This window comes from Passer montanus, unplaced genomic scaffold (assembly GCF_014805655.1).
Source record: "Passer montanus isolate IOZ18808 unplaced genomic scaffold, ASM1480565v1 scaffold203, whole genome shotgun sequence".
Classification (NCBI taxonomy): domain Eukaryota; kingdom Metazoa; phylum Chordata; class Aves; order Passeriformes; family Passeridae; genus Passer; species Passer montanus.
In genome coordinates, this window is record NW_024366626.1 from 226944 (window position 1) to 245596 (window position 18653).

General features: G+C 40.8%; 1 protein-coding gene across 2 annotated transcripts in view; it reads right to left on the reverse strand.

Moving 5' to 3' along the window:
- Positions 1-799, reverse strand: part of SLC12A2 (solute carrier family 12 member 2) — a 55821-nt gene extending 55022 nt beyond the window's left edge. For both annotated transcript variants that reach the window (XM_039708478.1, XM_039708477.1), the window contains exon 1: positions 153-799. In XM_039708478.1, coding sequence (XP_039564412.1) covers positions 153-653 — 501 coding nt within the window. In that variant the 5' untranslated portion in view covers positions 654-799. The remainder of the gene's footprint in view (positions 1-152) is intronic.
- Between the last annotated feature and the right edge of the window lie 17854 nt (positions 800-18653).

Here is an 18653-nt window from a genome sequence, read left to right on the forward strand (position 1 = left end):
ACTGAGGCGCAAGCCACGCACCCGCGCTATTTGCGCCTGCTCGGCGAGCTTTCGGCTAATTTTTTTTTTTTTTTTTTTTAAGCTTTTCTGCCGACACGCTCCGAGAAGCCGCCGCACCCCCGGCGCCGGGGGAGCCCGGGGGCCGCCCTCACCTTGTCCAGCTCATCGTGCAGCTCGGCCAGGCTGGGCCGGAGCAGCTTCTCGCCCAGGTCGGCGGCCGTGTGCCGGTAGTGGTCGATGCGGGGCACGGCGTCCATGGTGTTGTGGCCGAAGGTGCGCAGGTAGTAGGTGTTGGTGTGGGTATCGTAGTAGTAGTGGTGGTGCCCGCCCGAGTGCAGGCTGCCCTCGCTCATCACCGTGTCGCCGCCGTTCTGGACGCCGCTCACGTTGCCGCCCTCCGAGCTGCCTCCCCCGGGCTCGCCGGGGCTCTCGCCGCCGGCCGACGGGTCCACGAAGTTCACCCGAAACCTGCCCTTGGCTTCCTCGCCTCCCTTACCCGCCGCGCCGATGTCCCCGCACGACTTGCGGGGCCCCTCGGCCACCAGGTCCACCTGGAAGCGGCTCTGGCTCGGCGTGGGACCCAGCGGCTTGCCCAGCGCATCCTTGGAGCCCTCATCCCCCGCGGACCCCACCGTCAGCTCCTTGCCCTCCATGCCTTCCCCTCGCTCCGCGGCCGCCACTGCTCCGAACGCCCCTCCCGGCCGGCGGCTCCGCTGCTTTAAGCGGCCGAGCAGCGCCCCGGGGCTGCCGCAGACACAGCTCCGCGCCCCGCCCCCGCCGCAGCGCCAGGTGACGGTGCCTCCGGTCCCTCCGCCCGATCCCGCTCTGCCCAGGCAGCAGCGCGGTCGCTTCCTCGGCTGGCGCGGCGGGAGGGATGCGGGGGGAAAAAACCGGCGGCGCCGCGCAGGCTCCGCCCCGCTCCCGGCGCGGCGGANGGGGGCCGCGCCGCGATCCCGCCCGGCACGGCCCCGCCGGCCGCCGCCACGTCTCGCGAGAGGAGCGCGGGGGGCGCTCGGAGCCGCGCGCTGCCTCACGGAGCACGGACCCCTCGGGAGCCCCCGAGAGCCCTCAGGCGCCCCCCGGGTCCCTCAGTCACCCCCGGACCCCCTCAGACACCCCCGGAGCCTTCACACACAGCCCCAGACCCCGGAGCCCTCACGCACCCCGGACCTTCCGTGCGCACCCCCAGATCCCCTCAGTTCCCCCTCCAGTTCCTTACACACACCTCCGGACTCTTCATACACACTCCCATATCTGCTTAGACACCCCCTGATCTTTCACACACGCACACGGACCTCTCACACACCCCGTGGACACCCCCAGTTCTCCTCACATGCACCCCCAGAGCTCTCACATGTTTTGTGCACCTCAGACCCGTCATACACCCCTCGATCCTCTCACATTCCACCTGTTGCTCACACACACACCCTGGTCCCTCACATACACCCCCAGACCCCCTAATAAACCCCCGGTTCTTCACACACCCCACGAACGCCCTCACATTCCCCAATTTCCTCAGTCACCCCACGGAATCACAAGACTGGGTCAGGCTGGAAGGGACCACACGGGGTCATCTGGTCCGGTCTCCATTCTCCGGCAGGGTCATCCCCAAGCACATGGCACCGGATTGTGACCAGAGGGCTCTGGAATGTCTCCAGAGACAGAGACTCCACACCCTCCCTGGACAATCTGTTCCCGTGCTCGGTCACTGCACAGGGAAGAAGTTCTTCATGCTCAGATGGAATGTCCCTGTGCATCAATTCCTGCCTTTTCTCTCGCCCTGGTGATTGACCATCAGCAAACCGAGCCCTGCTCCATCTCCCTGGAATCCTCCTCCTGATATTTATGAACAAGGATGAAGTTTTTTCTCAGCTGCCGAGGCCTCTGAACAGGCCCATCTCACTCACCTGTCCTCATGAGAGATGCTCCAATGCCCCCAGCATCCTCATTTCCCCTGGACCTGCTCACACATTCCCTGGTTCTTCACACACGCCCTGCACCCCTCACACCCCTGGGCCCCTTCACACACCCCCTGGTTCCTCAGACACCCCTGAACCCCTCACTCCCCCTGGACTCCTTCACACCCCCCTTGGATCCCCCTTTTTTACCTTCCAGCCTTTGGATCTCTGCCAATTGCGCTGTAAAAAGCACTTGCATAATAGATCTAATGTCAGTAATGCCTTTTTCTGTCTCCTCTGCTGCAGCTTTTTGTCCCTGTTCTCTTAAAGTTTATTCTTTCTCCAGAAGCATACATGGTTCTTTGATTTGGAAACTGAAGTCGTTCTGCCTCCTCTCTCTCACTGGAGCATAAGTGCCTGGATAATCCATTAAAGCATATGAAGTTGGCTCTTTGTGAAAAGAAACCTCAGATGGGAGTAAAATACTTCAGCTTCCATAGTCTGAATTTAAACAGGGACTCTCCAGTGGTTTTTCATTGTGTGTTTCTGTTGTCTTTATACTTGAAGGTAGCAGCCCACAGAATATCACGGGAGGTGGGCTATGTCTCCAAAACAGTTTCACCTTATTTAGGTTGCTAAAAATCACCAAGCAAACATTCCTTTCAGTCAGGCCTCTTGAGCAATGCCACTTCTTTATGTCAATGACATTTTTAGTTGGTACTTCTGGGTTCCAAATCTTTTTTTTTCCCCTGATGTGAAGTTCTGTATGTTTTCCCCCTCTGCATAGCAAACTCTGACTGCCAACATCCATTTTCTAGCTCAACACATCTCTACTGTTTTATTTCAATTAACAACAAACCTGGTGACGTCATCCAACAGAAAAGGACTGGAACTATAAAACAAAGCTCGCTTTTCCATAACAATTAGAGGAAGAAGTATTTCAATTCTAGGGACGTGCACATGCCTAAAAAAGCTGAGGATGCCTCAGTAGGTTAAAAAGATGGGTACACTGATCCTTCTTTGTTTAAACACTGCTCTTGAAAAACAGAAAAAAATCATATACTTCAAAATAATTGGAGAGAGACTTTGATAGACTCGCAAATTTATAAAGAAAAAAGATGAAATATTTGAAACATTTGGCAAATTTTCAGAGTGTAAAGAAAATCAAGTGTTTGCAAACTGGAAAATAAAAGATTAGGCCATGGTGAAGTTTTTTTATTTTTGTCAGGGTCCAAAGGCTTGTAAAACAGCGGATGGTGAAGGGAATGAGTCAAAATAAAAAATTTCTGGTCAGAACTGAAGGTAAACAGCACCTAAACAACAGGAAAACAGCAAAGAAAATCCACCATGCATTTTTCATAAGCAGACACAAACAGTTCTTGATCAACATCTGCATAGAATGTCATGTGATGAGGTGTTTGGAATCAGTTTAGACTCAGAAATGGCAATTTCTGTGAGTTCCCTGTATAAGTGAAAGCAGAGGAGCGAAGCAGCTAGTGAAATCCCATGGACGTTACACAGTTGATGGTGGTGCGATGACACTGCAATGTTTAGATGTTTGAAAGGACAGTCTTCATGGACGAGTGGATGTGTGTTGGCTGCAACTGCAAGGCCCGTGGCCTGCCTGGCGTCAGTTCTTAACATCCTGTGGTTCCGTGGTTGTATGAATGTCAGATAACGCTAAACACTGGCTTTGAAGAGAACAAAAAAGCTGAGGATGCTACCACGGCCCCCAAGAAAGACAAGGGAGTGGAGGACACAAGGAAAAGGCTGAGTAGGAAAATGCAAGCCTCTCAGAATTGAAAGGATCAGAAAGGTCCTTTTAATTCTGAGGAAGAATGATGAGGAATTACCACTGTGTGAGAAGCTGGCAGCAACAGCAAGAGGAAAATGAACTGAGTTTTCATCAGGGTTCTGGGACTTCATGTAATCCATGAGAAAGGTGAGAGATTCTGTAGCTGTAAGGGAGAATAAAGGGCACACAAATTCCCATTAAGTGATAATTAAAATGTCATCAATACTAAGAAATACACTTTGAGGAAAAGAAAAAAAGAATAATCGCTTTAACCTCATAATTAAATAGTTTCTGACATACTACTGCTTAAAATAGCACTGTAGAAGAGTTTGGGTGTTATTGGTAAAGAAAATAGCATAACACAGTAAATAAAAGCAAGCAATAAATTACTCCTATCCTGGCCACGATTGTTTACCACAGAACATTAGTAATTGAGTTTTTTGCTGTAGAAAGGGAGGAGGGAGGAGCTGTAGAGGTTTTCAGTATCCTTTGACAAACTTTTTCTGCTTTCAGTTTGCCATTTGCGAGCTACACCAGATGCTTCATAGTGCTCATTTGATAAGTAATGTGAAACACTGGAAAATGCAAACACTTTATGCCATTATGATTGTTCTGGTCATTTAGACTAGATCTCACTCCTGTGTGTCTCTTTGCCAAGCAGAAGAACTGTAATTTTAAGTCTTTCTCTTCCAAAATACAAGCAGATGATAACTACACATTTTGCCTGCTGGATAGGGCCTTCTGTTCTCTGAGGGCTTTGTGTCATCATTGTCATCATCATCATCCTCATCAACTGGCCTTAGGTTCTTGATGGGCTTGCTGTTAAATTAGCACATATCTATGTGCTAATTTAATTATTTTTCTGTATATTTTTCTGTGTTGGGGCATTCATTTCATGTTCATGATCTGTTTTGACTTGGTTTTAGCACATTTCAGCTTTTGCACGGAAAAGATTTTCTCTAGTAACTTGACTTATTCCTGCTGTTTGTTTGGGCCAACTTCCTCTCAACCTTTCTCAAGACATTCTTGATTGGTGATGCAAATTTGTTATCTCTCCATAATTTATTTCTTTTTCAGCAATTGGCACCTGTAAGAATTCACCTCTTTTTAGTCTCCTCATGAGCTTTGTCTTAGATGTTTGCTAATTTTGTTGGATTTTTTCTTTTTGGTGAGCATAGGTGGATTTTGGGATTTTCTGTGCTTTTTGGTCCTGTAGAGTAAGCTCAGGTCACTGTTCCTGTGCAGTCCTTCAGTGCTAAAATTTTAGAGCAGGCTCTGTGCATGTGCTACTTGAACCATAAAATGAGGGTGTTTGCCCTCTTGGATTGTCATCCAGCTAGTAGTTCCTTAATGCAGTCATCATTAGGATCTAAAAATGTTGTTTGTGCATCTTGTCCCCCATTTCCCCAGCTCACACGCAGCCTGATTCTTTGTTCTGATTTTTTCTTTCTTCACTTCCTTTACATTATTTCTTTCCTTCAATTTTTCCTTCCTGCTCCTTAGAAAACAGAGGCAGAGTTAACATTTGTATTCTCCTACTGTGCTGTTTATTGTGTCCTTTATAATTATTACAGGTGTTCATCCAAATCAGGTTTAAGTAATAATTTATTTTCCAAATCTGGATGAAGTCCTAACAAATACGGTATTGTCATGTGGTAACTTACCTGTATTTGTATTACACTAATCCTAGCTTACAAGGAAAAAAAAGGTAATTGCAGCAACACTTTTGAAAGGCTGCCAGATAAATCCTATGATTAAGACACTTAGAAATGAAATCCGTTTGCTGGCAGCCGGATGTGGTGCCGGAAAATCTCTTCCAGGGGGCCTTTCTTCTTCTCTTCATGCCTTCATGTGTCCCTGTGTCTTCAGCATTTCACTGTCCTTGTTTTTATGGACCTGGTGGGAGTGAGACCACCACCATAATTATGCTAATCCTAAAATCTTAGTGTTTCTAGCATTCTCTGAAGACTGACATGCAAGATATGTTTTAGACAGCTTCTTCAATACTCTGTCACAAATGCATTTGCTTAGGAGAGACGTGCATCTCATGTCCATCCAGAAATGTAAGTTTCTGCAAAACGCTGTGTGATTTTGGTAGCTGGAGCAAGGATATTCAGCACCTGCTCCCTGCCCTGAGTGTGAGCTCCCATATCTAGTTTTAGGGTACTGGTTTATCTTTAAAGTTCTGGTTGTCTTGGTACCCAAGAAACTGCCTTTTATCCCGTGCCCATAACAGTCTGGTTGAGACCAGCAAAGCCCACAGGCTCTGGAAACCACTGCCAAGGTGTGCATGTGACACAGGGAGATTAAATGCAAAGACAGACCTTATAATTACAAACTTCAATTACCACATATCATTCAGAGCAGTTATTGTCTGACTCACTCCTCTTTTTGCCCAGCATTTGAAAATTGCAGTGTGTACGTACATGCGTCAGGAAGAAGAAATTATTCAAAGGGATATGGAATTCATTATTTTAAAGTGCTATGGCTATAGGCAGATACATCAGGAATTATTTGAGAATATAGATTAACTTACTGCAACAATTCTGGAAATAAGAAAACAAACAGGCCTTTTGTGCAGTATAATGTATTTTCAAAGTAAAATTAAGCTCTTTGTGATTTTGGTTTTTGGTTATGTTTCTTTTGTTTTAAAGTTTTAGTATTTTCTATGTCTCAGTCTCTAAGGAATTTTATCACAGATGAAGCTGCAGGCTGTCACTGAGGTGCTGCTGAAATGTAAAGTGGGCAGCCTCAATACTCAGTAACTTCAGTCCAGACTACAAAGAAATAATTTTGATTCCAAACCAAGCAGCTGAGCTGCTCAGGACAGAGCTCATACATTCTGTGTCAGCAGAGAGCCTCCTATTTCATTTCTCTGTGAGCTAGGAGCCTGCTCTGATAGTTTCCTTCTCTGACACCTCTGTGTGAACAAAGTCCATTTTGCATATTTCAGTTCCTTCATCAGTTCATCTCTTTGCTCTCTAGAGCTACAGGCAAGAAGTTGTCTCAGACATAAAACATCTCATAGTAATGAGATAGCCAGAACACAGGGATAAGGAAATGCGTTACCCTTCAAGGCTGTAGCTAAAAGATTTCTGTTTCTCATTTTTCCTTTTCAAAGTTTTTCATTGTCGTTGCTGGGTTGGTTTATTTTTGGGGGTTTTTTTTTGGGTTGGTTGGGCCTTTTTTTCATTTAGTTACTTAATTATGTTTATGGAAGATAAAATAGCTTCTATGTCTTTGTATCCCATTCATTATCTGCTGAAATGCATGTCCTTTGGAGCAAATACCCGTTTTGTAAAGAAGCCAAGGGAGGCAGGTTGGCCAGCAGCCCACCAGTGTCCACAGATATCTATATTTCCAGAAGCTCAAGCCAGCCAACCACATTCTACTCACACAATTAATTTTCAGTCCTTTTCTTTTAATTCTTCTTGTACTATGACAGTCAGTCCATTAATATTTCTTATTTTTTCATATTCTATAAACATTCATTATCAAAATTGAGTGGAAGTTACCAATAATTTATGCTGCAGTCATCCTTTTGTTTTTGGAGTTTTTTTTTTTCACTTTACCTACACAGTTCAGTGCTTAGAAAACTCCTTGTTTTTTGTCCTGCCTTGTAACAGCTTAAAACTGAGTGGTTCAGGGTAGACAGAGAAGTCCAATTGTTTGAACGGAAATCTTGATATACTCTTCTGATACAATGAATAAAATGTGTCCTGTATACCATCAGCACCAAGTGTAGTTAATCCAGTATTTTATGGATTTTTTTTTTTGTGTTAATATATGAGTTTGTAGAATTTACTTGTTCAGGAAGGTAAGATTACAGGAAACGAGGATTGCACTAATTTTATCATGTGTCCCCAATGTAATTTCTTACCCCTTAACTATAATTCATATTCAGATCTTTGGGGAAGAATGGTATGTGCTTGTGATGCGTATGGTACATATTTGGCATCAGAGGATGGGGTTCTTGGAGACCAGGCAGGGAAGATGAACCTTTACCACATCCCTGAGGATGTCTGTTCAGGGCACTTGTGCCCCAGCATGCATCCAGCCTTTGGAGTGCAGCCACTGGAGTGAATCAAGGAAGCTTGTTCATAATCAGTTTCAATAACAATTCTCTCCTTTCGTCTCTAGAACAGGAAATTAGTGTGGGAGCACAAAGGAACCAAGGTGCGAGAAGATACAGTGTGCAGGAGAACATATTCTGACTTGAACCATTTCACAGATGGGAAAACTGAGGCATAGAAAGATGACAGCCCGAATCAAATCTACTGTATGAGAGTGGAGGTGGATTATTTTGAACACACAATACCCTCTCAGTTTTCATTTCCACATTTTTGTTCCACCCACAGATTCATTGGGGAAATTGCTAATACTGAAGGCAGTCAAATCCATTCTAATCTTATAAGCAGTGGAAGCTGAAAACGCAGTTTTGTAGCAATGCACTTGTTTTTCCCTTGCTTTCAGGCTAAGAAATACAGATTGCATTACAGATACTAGTTGTAGGTCCTTTGTGTGACTTTTAAAGATATGTTGGCAGGATAAGTTGCTGTATATTGTATTCCTGAACAATGCTAAGTATTTTGGTCAAGTGTTCTTTTTTTCTTGGGGTATTTTTGTATGTGCTATTGAAGTCTTTAAATGCTCAGATAGTGACTCACCTGCATCCTTTCAAAGAGTTTATCAGTAATCTCTGAAAATCATTACACCAAGGTTTTATTAAAAAAAAAAAAAGAAAAAAAAAAAGGTAGCCTATGTCTTTGTATAGGGCTAGAATCCAAAAGTTTTTCTCCTTATCTTTAAAAATGCTTTTGAACTCTTTCCCCAGGATAAGTTCAGGGTGACCTGAATGAATAGTCCCTGGAAGTGCTAAGGAAATTCAATGTTTATGAAAATTCATTTAAAAAGATAGCATGTAGCTAAAATGTATATGACACTTCCAAGTAAACATGATTGTTTCAAAGGGAAAAAAAAACCAAACCAAACAGAATGGTGCAAAAAGTTGAAAAAGGGATGAAACCTGTGAGGGTGGTGAGGCCCTGGAACAGGGTGCCCAGAGAAGCTGTGGCTTCCCCATCCCTGGAAGGCCAGGTTGGACAGAGCTTGGAGCAACCTGGGATAGTGGAAGATGTCCCTGTCCATGGGAGAGGGTTGGAATGAGGTGATCCTAAAGGTCCCTTTCAACTGAAGCCATTCTATGATTCTATTACTTAATGATTCTATAAAATTGTTGTAATGATATTCAGTCACTCATCTCCATTTGAAATCATACAGTTTGATTAGTCTGCATGAAAAAAAAAGCACAATAAACAAAAAATTCCAGTTTTTTAGAAAAAATAAATAAAAAGTGCTTAGAAGTGGAAAAATGAGAGACTGAAAAAGGTTGTGATTCTTATGAGCCCCTTATGAGGGGTCAAATAGGAGGGAGCTTAATACATGTGTGCAAAATGCTGTAAGGCACTGCAAGAGGGAAAATAGGGAGCTACTGTCAATCTTTCAACTGCAATGGAACTGTCAATTAAGTTTAAAAATGATGACATGCAGCATAATAAGCTTGCAGATGCCATAGACTTAGGTAGGTGGGAAGAAGGGACTAGCCATTCAAATGACCAACAAAACATCAGCAGTTTTCAGGCAGAGGAAAATATCAGAGCTCTTAATCTTTTTCTGTCAAAATATATGTGAACTCTTAGGAAGGATTAGACAGAATTCCTCCTCAAAATCAGTGTATAAGTTGCTATATGAATTTCCTTGTGCTTGCATCTGGCACTGAGATTTCAGAGACTGGATTCCAGATGATGTTTGCACTACCTTACCTCATGTAGTGCTCCAGCTCCTAGGAAAACACCCCTGTTCAGAGGCATCTGGTGGAGAAAGTGGAAGTCAGGTACCTTTATAAATGGGAAACTGAAATGTCAGCACAAAATATGATGCAAATCCTGGTAGAAATGAAAAGAAAATGAAATTAAATGAAAACTTCTTTTATCATTTGTTTTTCCCTTGATGAAAGGTACCTAAAACACCATTGAAACAGACACTGACTTGCTACTGCTTTGATCGATTTGCTGGTTCATATTTTCAAAACATCCTGTAGGCAGCTCATTCAGACCAAGAGGGAGAACTTCTGCTGTAACTGCAGCTCATTCCCATCCCACATGTCATATTGAAAAATCTGTTTTATCCAGTTTCAAAAATAACTCTTTCAACAGTGTCAAAAAACATATGGCAAACATCACCCCCACACATCACAATCTATTGTCATCACCCATTTATGTCAAAGGGAATTCATATCCTAGGCACTCCTTAATCTTCAGGATGGACTGGAAAAAAATGCAGTAAAAATACTGTCCTGCAGCTGTCTCTGCACATCCTCTACTTTTGAAAATCCTCTACTTTTGAAATCTGGTTATCCTTCTCAACTACAACATCAAAATGCAAAAAACCCCATCATTTTGTCTTTTGGCAGTGCTTTTTCTGATCTCTTTACTCTGTCAGCAAGCAGCAGTTTTTCCTCCTGTCCCTTTATGCTGTGATCTCTTCAAAGAATATTTTTATTCTGTTTTGTAATGGAAATGATAACTGATTCTTCTTTCCATTTGTGCTTCTATTTGCCCTGTAAAGACAAACCTTGTTCCTTGTGTGACCAGCTACCTTCCACAGCAGAGACTGACCTTAGACAAGGATTTGCCTCCATTCTGCCACTGTCTTGTCTCATTTCTGTGAGAAATTCTGCATCCCTATCTGCTTGTTTCTCATAAAGCTATTGCTACTGTCCTATTTTATATTCCTTGTCTTGTTCTGTTCTCTCTTCTTGGCCTTCTTCAGCAATAGATCTTGAGCTTTAGCAGGTTGAAAGGTATCTGATCCCAGATTAAAGTTTTCAGTACTCTAGGCCACTGAATTTTTTAAAATTCTTAATGGCCTATACTGTATTGATACAAATATTCAGTTGAATAGCTGTTTTATATACATAACTAGACACCCAACTTAGCAAATTATGTAAGCATGTGTTTGTCTCCTGTGCTGTTCAACAAGGCACTGAATAATGAATTTAGCATTAAACTTGCTGAGACCCACTAAGGTCAAGCAGTTTGTTTGAGAGCATGACAAACAGAGGTGGATTGCTAAAAGGAATCCTTCATTTTGCAACTTGGAGCATTGGGGGGAAAAAAAAGGTAAAAAATATAGACACTAACAAGGAGATTGGAGTTCTAGATTGAACACTTCCCCTCTCATCAGATATATTTAAATATTGTCACTGAAGTTATTAATTTGGTTGCCTTTTTTTTCCATTCTCTTTTTTAAGGAAGTATATTTAATAAAAATAGAAATAGAACTGAGTAATGATATTACATTGAATTTCTGTGGATTTAGTTTTCTAGCAACTGAGCCTAGTTGAGAGGCACAGGCAGTGACCTCCTCCACAGAAGATTCTCTTATGGTTCACGTTGTGTTTCTCCATTTGACCCTACAGCTCCTGCTCCTTGGCTGACACTGTCAGCCATCCATAGCATTGTAACATGCTCTTGTGTTAAATAGAAGGACTGTTTGGGGGAAACTTTTGCAGGAAGTAGCACACAGCACATTTAATAGGAAGCGAAGTATATTCAGAAATGTAATAGATAGAAAAATGTGGGTATTTTTTCTGAGTTCCTACTTTTATTACAATATGGATGGCACCTTTACTTTGCTAAGCAGACAATTATGTCTGTTTAGGTAGAATAGTGACATATATATTGTCATGTTCCAAGAGGAGAGCAGGTGTTCTCTTTTTTAAATTAGTAAAATAGGTAAATGTTGAAACTAGCATTTTGGAAGGCTTGTTGCTCTACTCATTCCTTAATTCTCTGTCAACAGGTTGATGAAGTGTTGGCATTTCAAGAATTTGGCAACTAGATGCAAATAAATTTTCTTGTTAATTTGCAAAATATTACTATTTTGTCTTCATACTAACGTATAGACATTATTAAATATAATTTAAGACACCAGAAAGGCCTTACCTAATAAGAGTACTTGAAACCTTATACTTTTCACAGCAGTGCTGTGTGAAAACTGCAACTTTGACTTCATAATCTAATAATTTTGATTGTGTTTGCATCTTCTCTTCAGTCATATTTCTGATAGTATTTCAGTAACTTTTTTTTTCAATTAAAAAACTACAATAAATTAATTTGTTCCCAAAGAGAAGGAATTATTTTTCTCAAAGAAACCAGGGTGTCTTTAAAACATTATGTAATATAATAATTTTACCACCTAGAACAATGAAATTGAACAATAAAATTACATTAAAACTACTGTATTAGCTACTGAGTACTTCACATAATGTAGTCCTTACAGTTCTGGAAAGGAATTACTTGTTTGATAAATAACGTTTTAGTGGATGAATGACTTTAAGATAATTGACTCATAAATACAAATATGATTCTCTAAGAGTGCACAGTAAAAATTTTTGTTTTCTGTTTATCCAGTATGCACAGGAAGGAAAGGTCAGGGCTAAAGGCAAAAAGTTTAGAAATCCAGGACAAAAAGTTATGATACATAGTGTGTTTTTAATTTGTGCAGCTGTTGCTATCCCTCTTTCTGTACTATCCAGATGCACCAAAATTCTTGTTTTTAATCTGGCTAATGTCAGATTGAACACTAAACATTTCATACACACAACTGAAGTCACTCTTGATTTCTTCACCTTCATTCTGACTAGGACATAGGTCAAATTCAAGACCTATTTTTTCCCAGTTGAGTTATTCTGCAGATATCAGGGCCAAACACAGTGCAAAGAAAAATCTTACATTCTTCTGGACAATCTTTCCATTGTTCTGCAGTGAGATTGTCTTTAACTTACATTTATATTGCTCTGCTTTTTTAGAATATAATTGATAAAAATTGAGTAAATTAAATGCTTTGCTAATTTAGTCTTATTATTTAAAAAAAACCAAAAAACAAACAAACAAACAAAAAAAAAACCAAAACAAAAACCAAACCAATCCTCAGATCAAAATACATTATCAATCTGTTTGGTTTAGTCCTGACCTGTCTGTGAGATATTGTAGCCTCTATTCAAATTCTTTTCAGGTTTGGTAATAGATACCCCTTTACCTTGTTCTGAGTCTTAGTGGGTCTGTAAGTTAATACCTTTCTGCTAGTTGTATTTCCATTTATTTTCTGAATGTAAAGTGGCATTTCTTCAAAATAATGAATTTTCAGAAAAAGCTCTAGAGGTTCATCATCACAATGCACCTGCTGAAATGTACTCCCGTAGTTCACAGGAACTATGAATACATAGGGAAGATAAAACTCTTGCATTAAAACTTTGTTGGAAATTAAAACTTATTTATTTATTTATTTATTTGTTTGTTTATTTATTTATTTATTTATTTATTTATTTATTATACAGGAAAGCAGGGGTTCTTTAGCTAAATATACATTAATGGTGACAGTCTGATTTAGGTAGTATAATATTAGAAAATTACAAATGTACACATAGATATTTGCCAAAAATATTATAAGCCATGTGACTAGTTCAGTCTCAATCATTTGTTGTCTTCTTAATTTTGCAAAAGAAATCCTGTATTTGTTTTTTTCTTGGCTGGTAAATATAGGAGTAACTACTTTGTATGTCAAATTATGGCCAAAGGATGCAAACAACCTTCAGACAACTAAATCAGACACTTCCTCAGTGGTGTTCCTACTTGGAAAAGTATGCAGGGAAAATTCTTTCCTCTCCTTCTTGCCATTCTTCTCCTGCCAGGATAAACCTGTTCTTTTTCTTCCTCTGCTTTCTCTCTCTCCCTCCCCACAGTCACTTAGAGCCAGGTCTTTCTTTTGCTCCCCACCTTACAGAGCCACCACCATAAACATGACTTTTAGGCAGCAAAAATCCACTCTCTGTGAATAAATTTGCTGCTTTTATTCCTCCTTTCTCTTTTGCAGGACTGGCCTGGATTGGAATTTTGTAGTTTGCTGAAGACAGCAATAGAACACCCTCTTCCAGAGCTCCCATGGGAACTGTCTCCCAGTGCCAGCATCCTACAATCTGTCTGTGCCAAATCACCTTGTCCTCCCCTTCTGATGGGAACACTAGGAACTTGCCTGCCCTCAGAGGACAAAGCACTGGGTTAGCCATTCCAGTTAAAGGTTAACTCTAAGAGCCCTTCACTTTTGCAATCCTATTCTCTGAGGGAAATAATTTGTTTTACTGCACAGAAGCCTCAGTTCACATGAAATGAATTGTTCTGTTCAGCTGAGGTACCTCATCCTCCCAGAGTCAGCCTGGAACTGGCGTGGGGGAGAACTTCTAGAAGGCAGCCAGCCTAACTGGCTGTTCCAACCCTCCCTCCAGAGGTCCTAACTCCTTCTGCTGGCTGTGCAGAGCAGATTGGCCAGCTCAGTTCTTAAACTTTGCAAAATTAGGCAGCTGGCATGCAACCCAAGATGTTTAGTCAGTGCTTGCAACGAAACTCAGGATTGTCGATGCTGCCAGGCGAGGAGAGGAGAGGGCAGGTTTTTGTCACCTGTTCTGTGAGGACAGACCTGTTTCACACTGGATTCTGCCACTGGACAGTGAAACCTTTGCTTCTGGATGCAGTGTGTGCATGTTTCTTCTTGATTTTTTTCCTCCTCTTGAAAAGCAGTAGGGTTATTACAGCCCTAGGTGATATAGAGAGGCAGATTTGACCAAGAAAAATGTGAAATGGACTCAGATCATGAGAGAACAATAACGGGCAGGGTGAGGAGGAAGGAAAACAGATTTTTCAGAAGGTGTGTAGCTGTAGCTTTGGGATAAGACAAATCGACTGCCCCAGTGCCATTCAGAATATTTGTTTGTCCAATAAAACTCACAACGGTAGATTTCCCACTGCTTCTGTCTCATCCGGTGTTTGAGTAGCTTTGATTCTCTGCCCTTGGAGAGCTTTTGAGCAGACGTTTCTATCTGCCCTGCCCTCACACCACAACGTTCTCCAGCCTCTCACATGGAGGCGTCATTGTTGGTGTTTGTTCTGCCTTTCCATATCTAGGCAATCTTTCACTTAGCCAGGGCAGGTGTAATGTCAGGCTCATTCCATGCCAAAAGTAGCTGATACATGTTCCTGGATCAGTCTTTGCATTCTTATCCAGCTTGTCAATACCTACGTAATATGTTTTCATGGAATTTTTTTTTTTTTTAATCTGTACCACGAGCTGCAACATGTAAATGTTTGTGTCTGCAGTCAGTATGTACTTTTCAGGGACATTTTTGGAAAAACAGGGTAGTACTATATTAAAAGGATATCTCCTTGTTAAACAAAAAGAGCAATTAGTTTAATAGTGTTACTGCCACCATAATTATAATATTTTACTAATAAATACTGAAAATGTTAGAATATCTGGTTTTGTTGCTGCAATATTACATCTCCTGAGAAGAACATTCCATGGCATTTTCAGGATTAAATCATATTGCCCTCTTTACAACTTCTAACTTTTAAAAATAGATCTTGTATTTTCTATTGGAAGCACTCATGTGGAAACAGGTAATTCACTATGTGTCTTCTGCCTCATGGGTGTAGGAACAGAGGGGGACTTAACAGTGATGGTGAGACAGATTATTTGAGCTCCTCTAATATGGACTAGAAGTTGGACTCGTAGGGTCCCAAAACTGGGGAGAAAACTGACATACCTTTGGCTCTTCTTTAGATTCAGTCAGTTCAATAAAGCTGAAGAGCTAAAATGCAGTCACAGGTTTTTGTCAGAACTTTCTGAAATTCAACAGTTGTTAGCAAAACATTGTGTAAACTTCGTAGCTCCACAGTCCCAGGTTTTGGCTCAGGCTGATTGCACTTGAATTGTTTCCGAGTGATCAAAAGAGAAATTAATAGATGCCTAGTAAGAAAGTTCACTTTATTCTATTTACAGTGGAGTCTAATCTCATTACATTTAGATAACGGCGATAAACATCCCTTTGAACTGAACCTCACCTATTCCTGAAGGATTACGGAATGCTGGAGTCTGTGAGAGCATTAAATACAACTGCTGGCTCAGATTAATTAAACTGCTGCATTTAAGGGCTCACAAAGGGTTTCACAGAACCTACAGAGCTGCACCTTGTGCATCCACGTGGACATTCCCTGTACATTGTGGGAGAGCAGCAGATTATTGTCATTTATTGAGAGTAGGTGGTCTAAAAGATGGGGACGTTCTGTCTTTAGCCATGGAGAGGTTGGATAGGACAGAGGGAGGTTTGTGCTTTCCAAAGCAGGCATCTATTAATAGAAATCAGAGCCTGGAATATGTCCTCTGATGTAGCCATAAGCAATTCAAAAACACAATTAACAAATATTCAGCGGATGTCATTTGTGTTCTAGGTTGTTAATGCCAGAAAGCTATTATTAGAACTATGAAGCACTTTGACAACTTGCACTTTGAGGAATACAACATTTTCGTCTGTTTGCAGTGTGCTGCTTACTAAGTTTTGGTGGAATTTAGATTTAAATATATTGTTAAAAGCTAGAAATCTGCATTAGAAACTACCATTACCTGTGGATTGATATATGTTGTTGGTTGGGGTTTTTTCAAAGTTAAAATTTAAATCTAACCCTCATAATAACAGAACTCAGTTTCAGCAGAATAACCTCCAACTAAATGTTGCATGAATAAGGTTAAAATTAAAAGTGAATGACGTCAGCTTCAGTTGAGTTTATGATATTGTTAAATTAAATAAATAAAATAAATAATGAATATGTTAAAATGAATAAAGTTAAAATTAAAAGTGAATGACGTCAGCTTCAGTTGAGTTTATGATATTTACATTCATGTGACATAAGATTCTATGTCAGAAGAGCAGCCAGTTTGAGCCACACACTTAAACTTACAATTTGTATACAAATCTAAACTCTGTCAAAATTGACTAGATGCTTTGTTGATCAGGAACATAATTTGTTGGTGCTGAATTGCTGGCGTTTGCTGAAGGAGTTTGTTGCACAGGAGGTTAAGTGGTTCTCTGCAGACACAGTGATTTTAATAAAAATAAAGCCAAAGATGGTGCCATCTTTTCCGCACTGTCATGAAATGATAAGTGCTTTCATGTTTCTTTTCACCTTGTTTTCTACTGAAAATTTTAAACATGGAACAAGCTATCCCACATCCAACCAAACCACAACTTTACAAATATCTCTCAGGCAGAATTGTTGAATCTCTCGGGCAGAATTCTGCTGTGTTTTGAACCTTGGGTTATATTTGCTGGATTGCTGTAATCCAGATATGAACAATTTACTTGAGATGTCTTCATAAAACCTTACATACTACAGCACAGCTTAGATTTACAATGCAGTGAGAGTATTTTCACACATTGTTATATTTCAAAATGCAGGAATATATTTTCTCTAAGTCCAATTTCTATAAAATGGATCTCTGAATTTTAAGAGGGTTTTCTAAAAAGTATTTTTCTTATGCCTATGAACATATTTGCAGTTTTATTGAATTCAATTTAAACTACCAAACATTATTAGTTTATGATTGTGTGGATTTTTGCATATCTTTGTGAAAAATACACAATATGTTACACGGTGATTTTTACATGATACATAATGTTTTAAAAAAAAAGCATGATACACACAAATATTGTGTGACTGTAAGGTAATGGAAATGTGGACACCAGGATGTGTGCATGCTTATGTCAACTGGGTGTCATGCTTGTAGCCAGTAATTAAATATTTACAGAGGGAGACAAAAGAATGTCCCTTAGGCTGAGAGCTCACAGAGCTGTGTGTGCAGCAATACTGAGAGTACTAAACTATTCTGGGGATGCCCACTAGTCAGGGAGTTGGAAATTTTGACAGCAATAATGACAATAAAATGTTCTTAGAGCCTTGTCCCCTTGGTCAGGTGATTCCCTGGGAGACTTTTGCCAGGATCAGTTTTTCTGTGCCTGTGCCACTGTCTTTGCTTTGCAAGCACCACGTGTCCCTTCTCACCCCATGGGCAGGGCCACCCCAATGCCTCCATCAGCCCTACAAAATAACAGGTGAAAGCAGAGGCAGAAGAAAATATTCTGAAAATTTTTCTAAACAGCAGTGAGAAGGTTTTTTAATCCTGTTGCAGGATTAAAATTCAAGTGTTTTAATTTTAAGAGTTAAAATTCAAGTGCAGGGTGATCATTCAAGTGTTGATGTGAACAAGGTGGATCTGAAGCATCACATCACACAAGGTGCTACAGAGCATTTTTCAGACTTGAAGTTTACTTGGATTAGGCTGATTTCTATTAAACAGAATGACTCTGGTCATTTAGAGTTTGTCCTAATAAACCCATCACTTTACTTCCACAGTAACAAGAAAGATCTTTCTTATTTGATATGCAGGTTTGTACTCTGGTAAATTGCTTTCAGGCTAATGTTGAGGAGGTGCAATGTTCTCAGAATGTCAGTTTTGCAACAGAATGCTTGATCTTCTTACTGGCTGTCTGGCTGTGAGCAGGACATCATGTACCTCAGAGAGGCTCCAAATATACTTTAGATATAAAGCACTAAAAAAAGCAACAATATATATTTCTACATATTTAATTTTATACAACGATAACAAGGACCTGTTCCTGCTGACTTTATAGTCATTATTGGAGCAAAAAAAAAAAAAAAGGATGAAGAGAGGCTGACATGCAAGTTATTATAGCAATTTAATGGGTTTTTTCCCATCTTGGCCCAGCACAAAACTTCAGAAATACTTAAATGACTCTCCTCTACTATTCTTCTTTCTACCTTTTTGTATTTAGAAACCACAGTGTGCCTGCCCAGGACTAAAACATTATGGAACACCCATTCAAATGTCCCAAGGCATCCAGAGTGGATTGTTTAGTTAGGCTGAAAAGGCAGAATTCATTAAACCAATCTTCCAGGTGTTACAAATCATCTCCCAAAGAATTCACAAAGGCTGGACCCCAGAAAACATTTGGAGAGGCCAAAAGAAAAAAGAGCTCTGTGGAGTCAGAG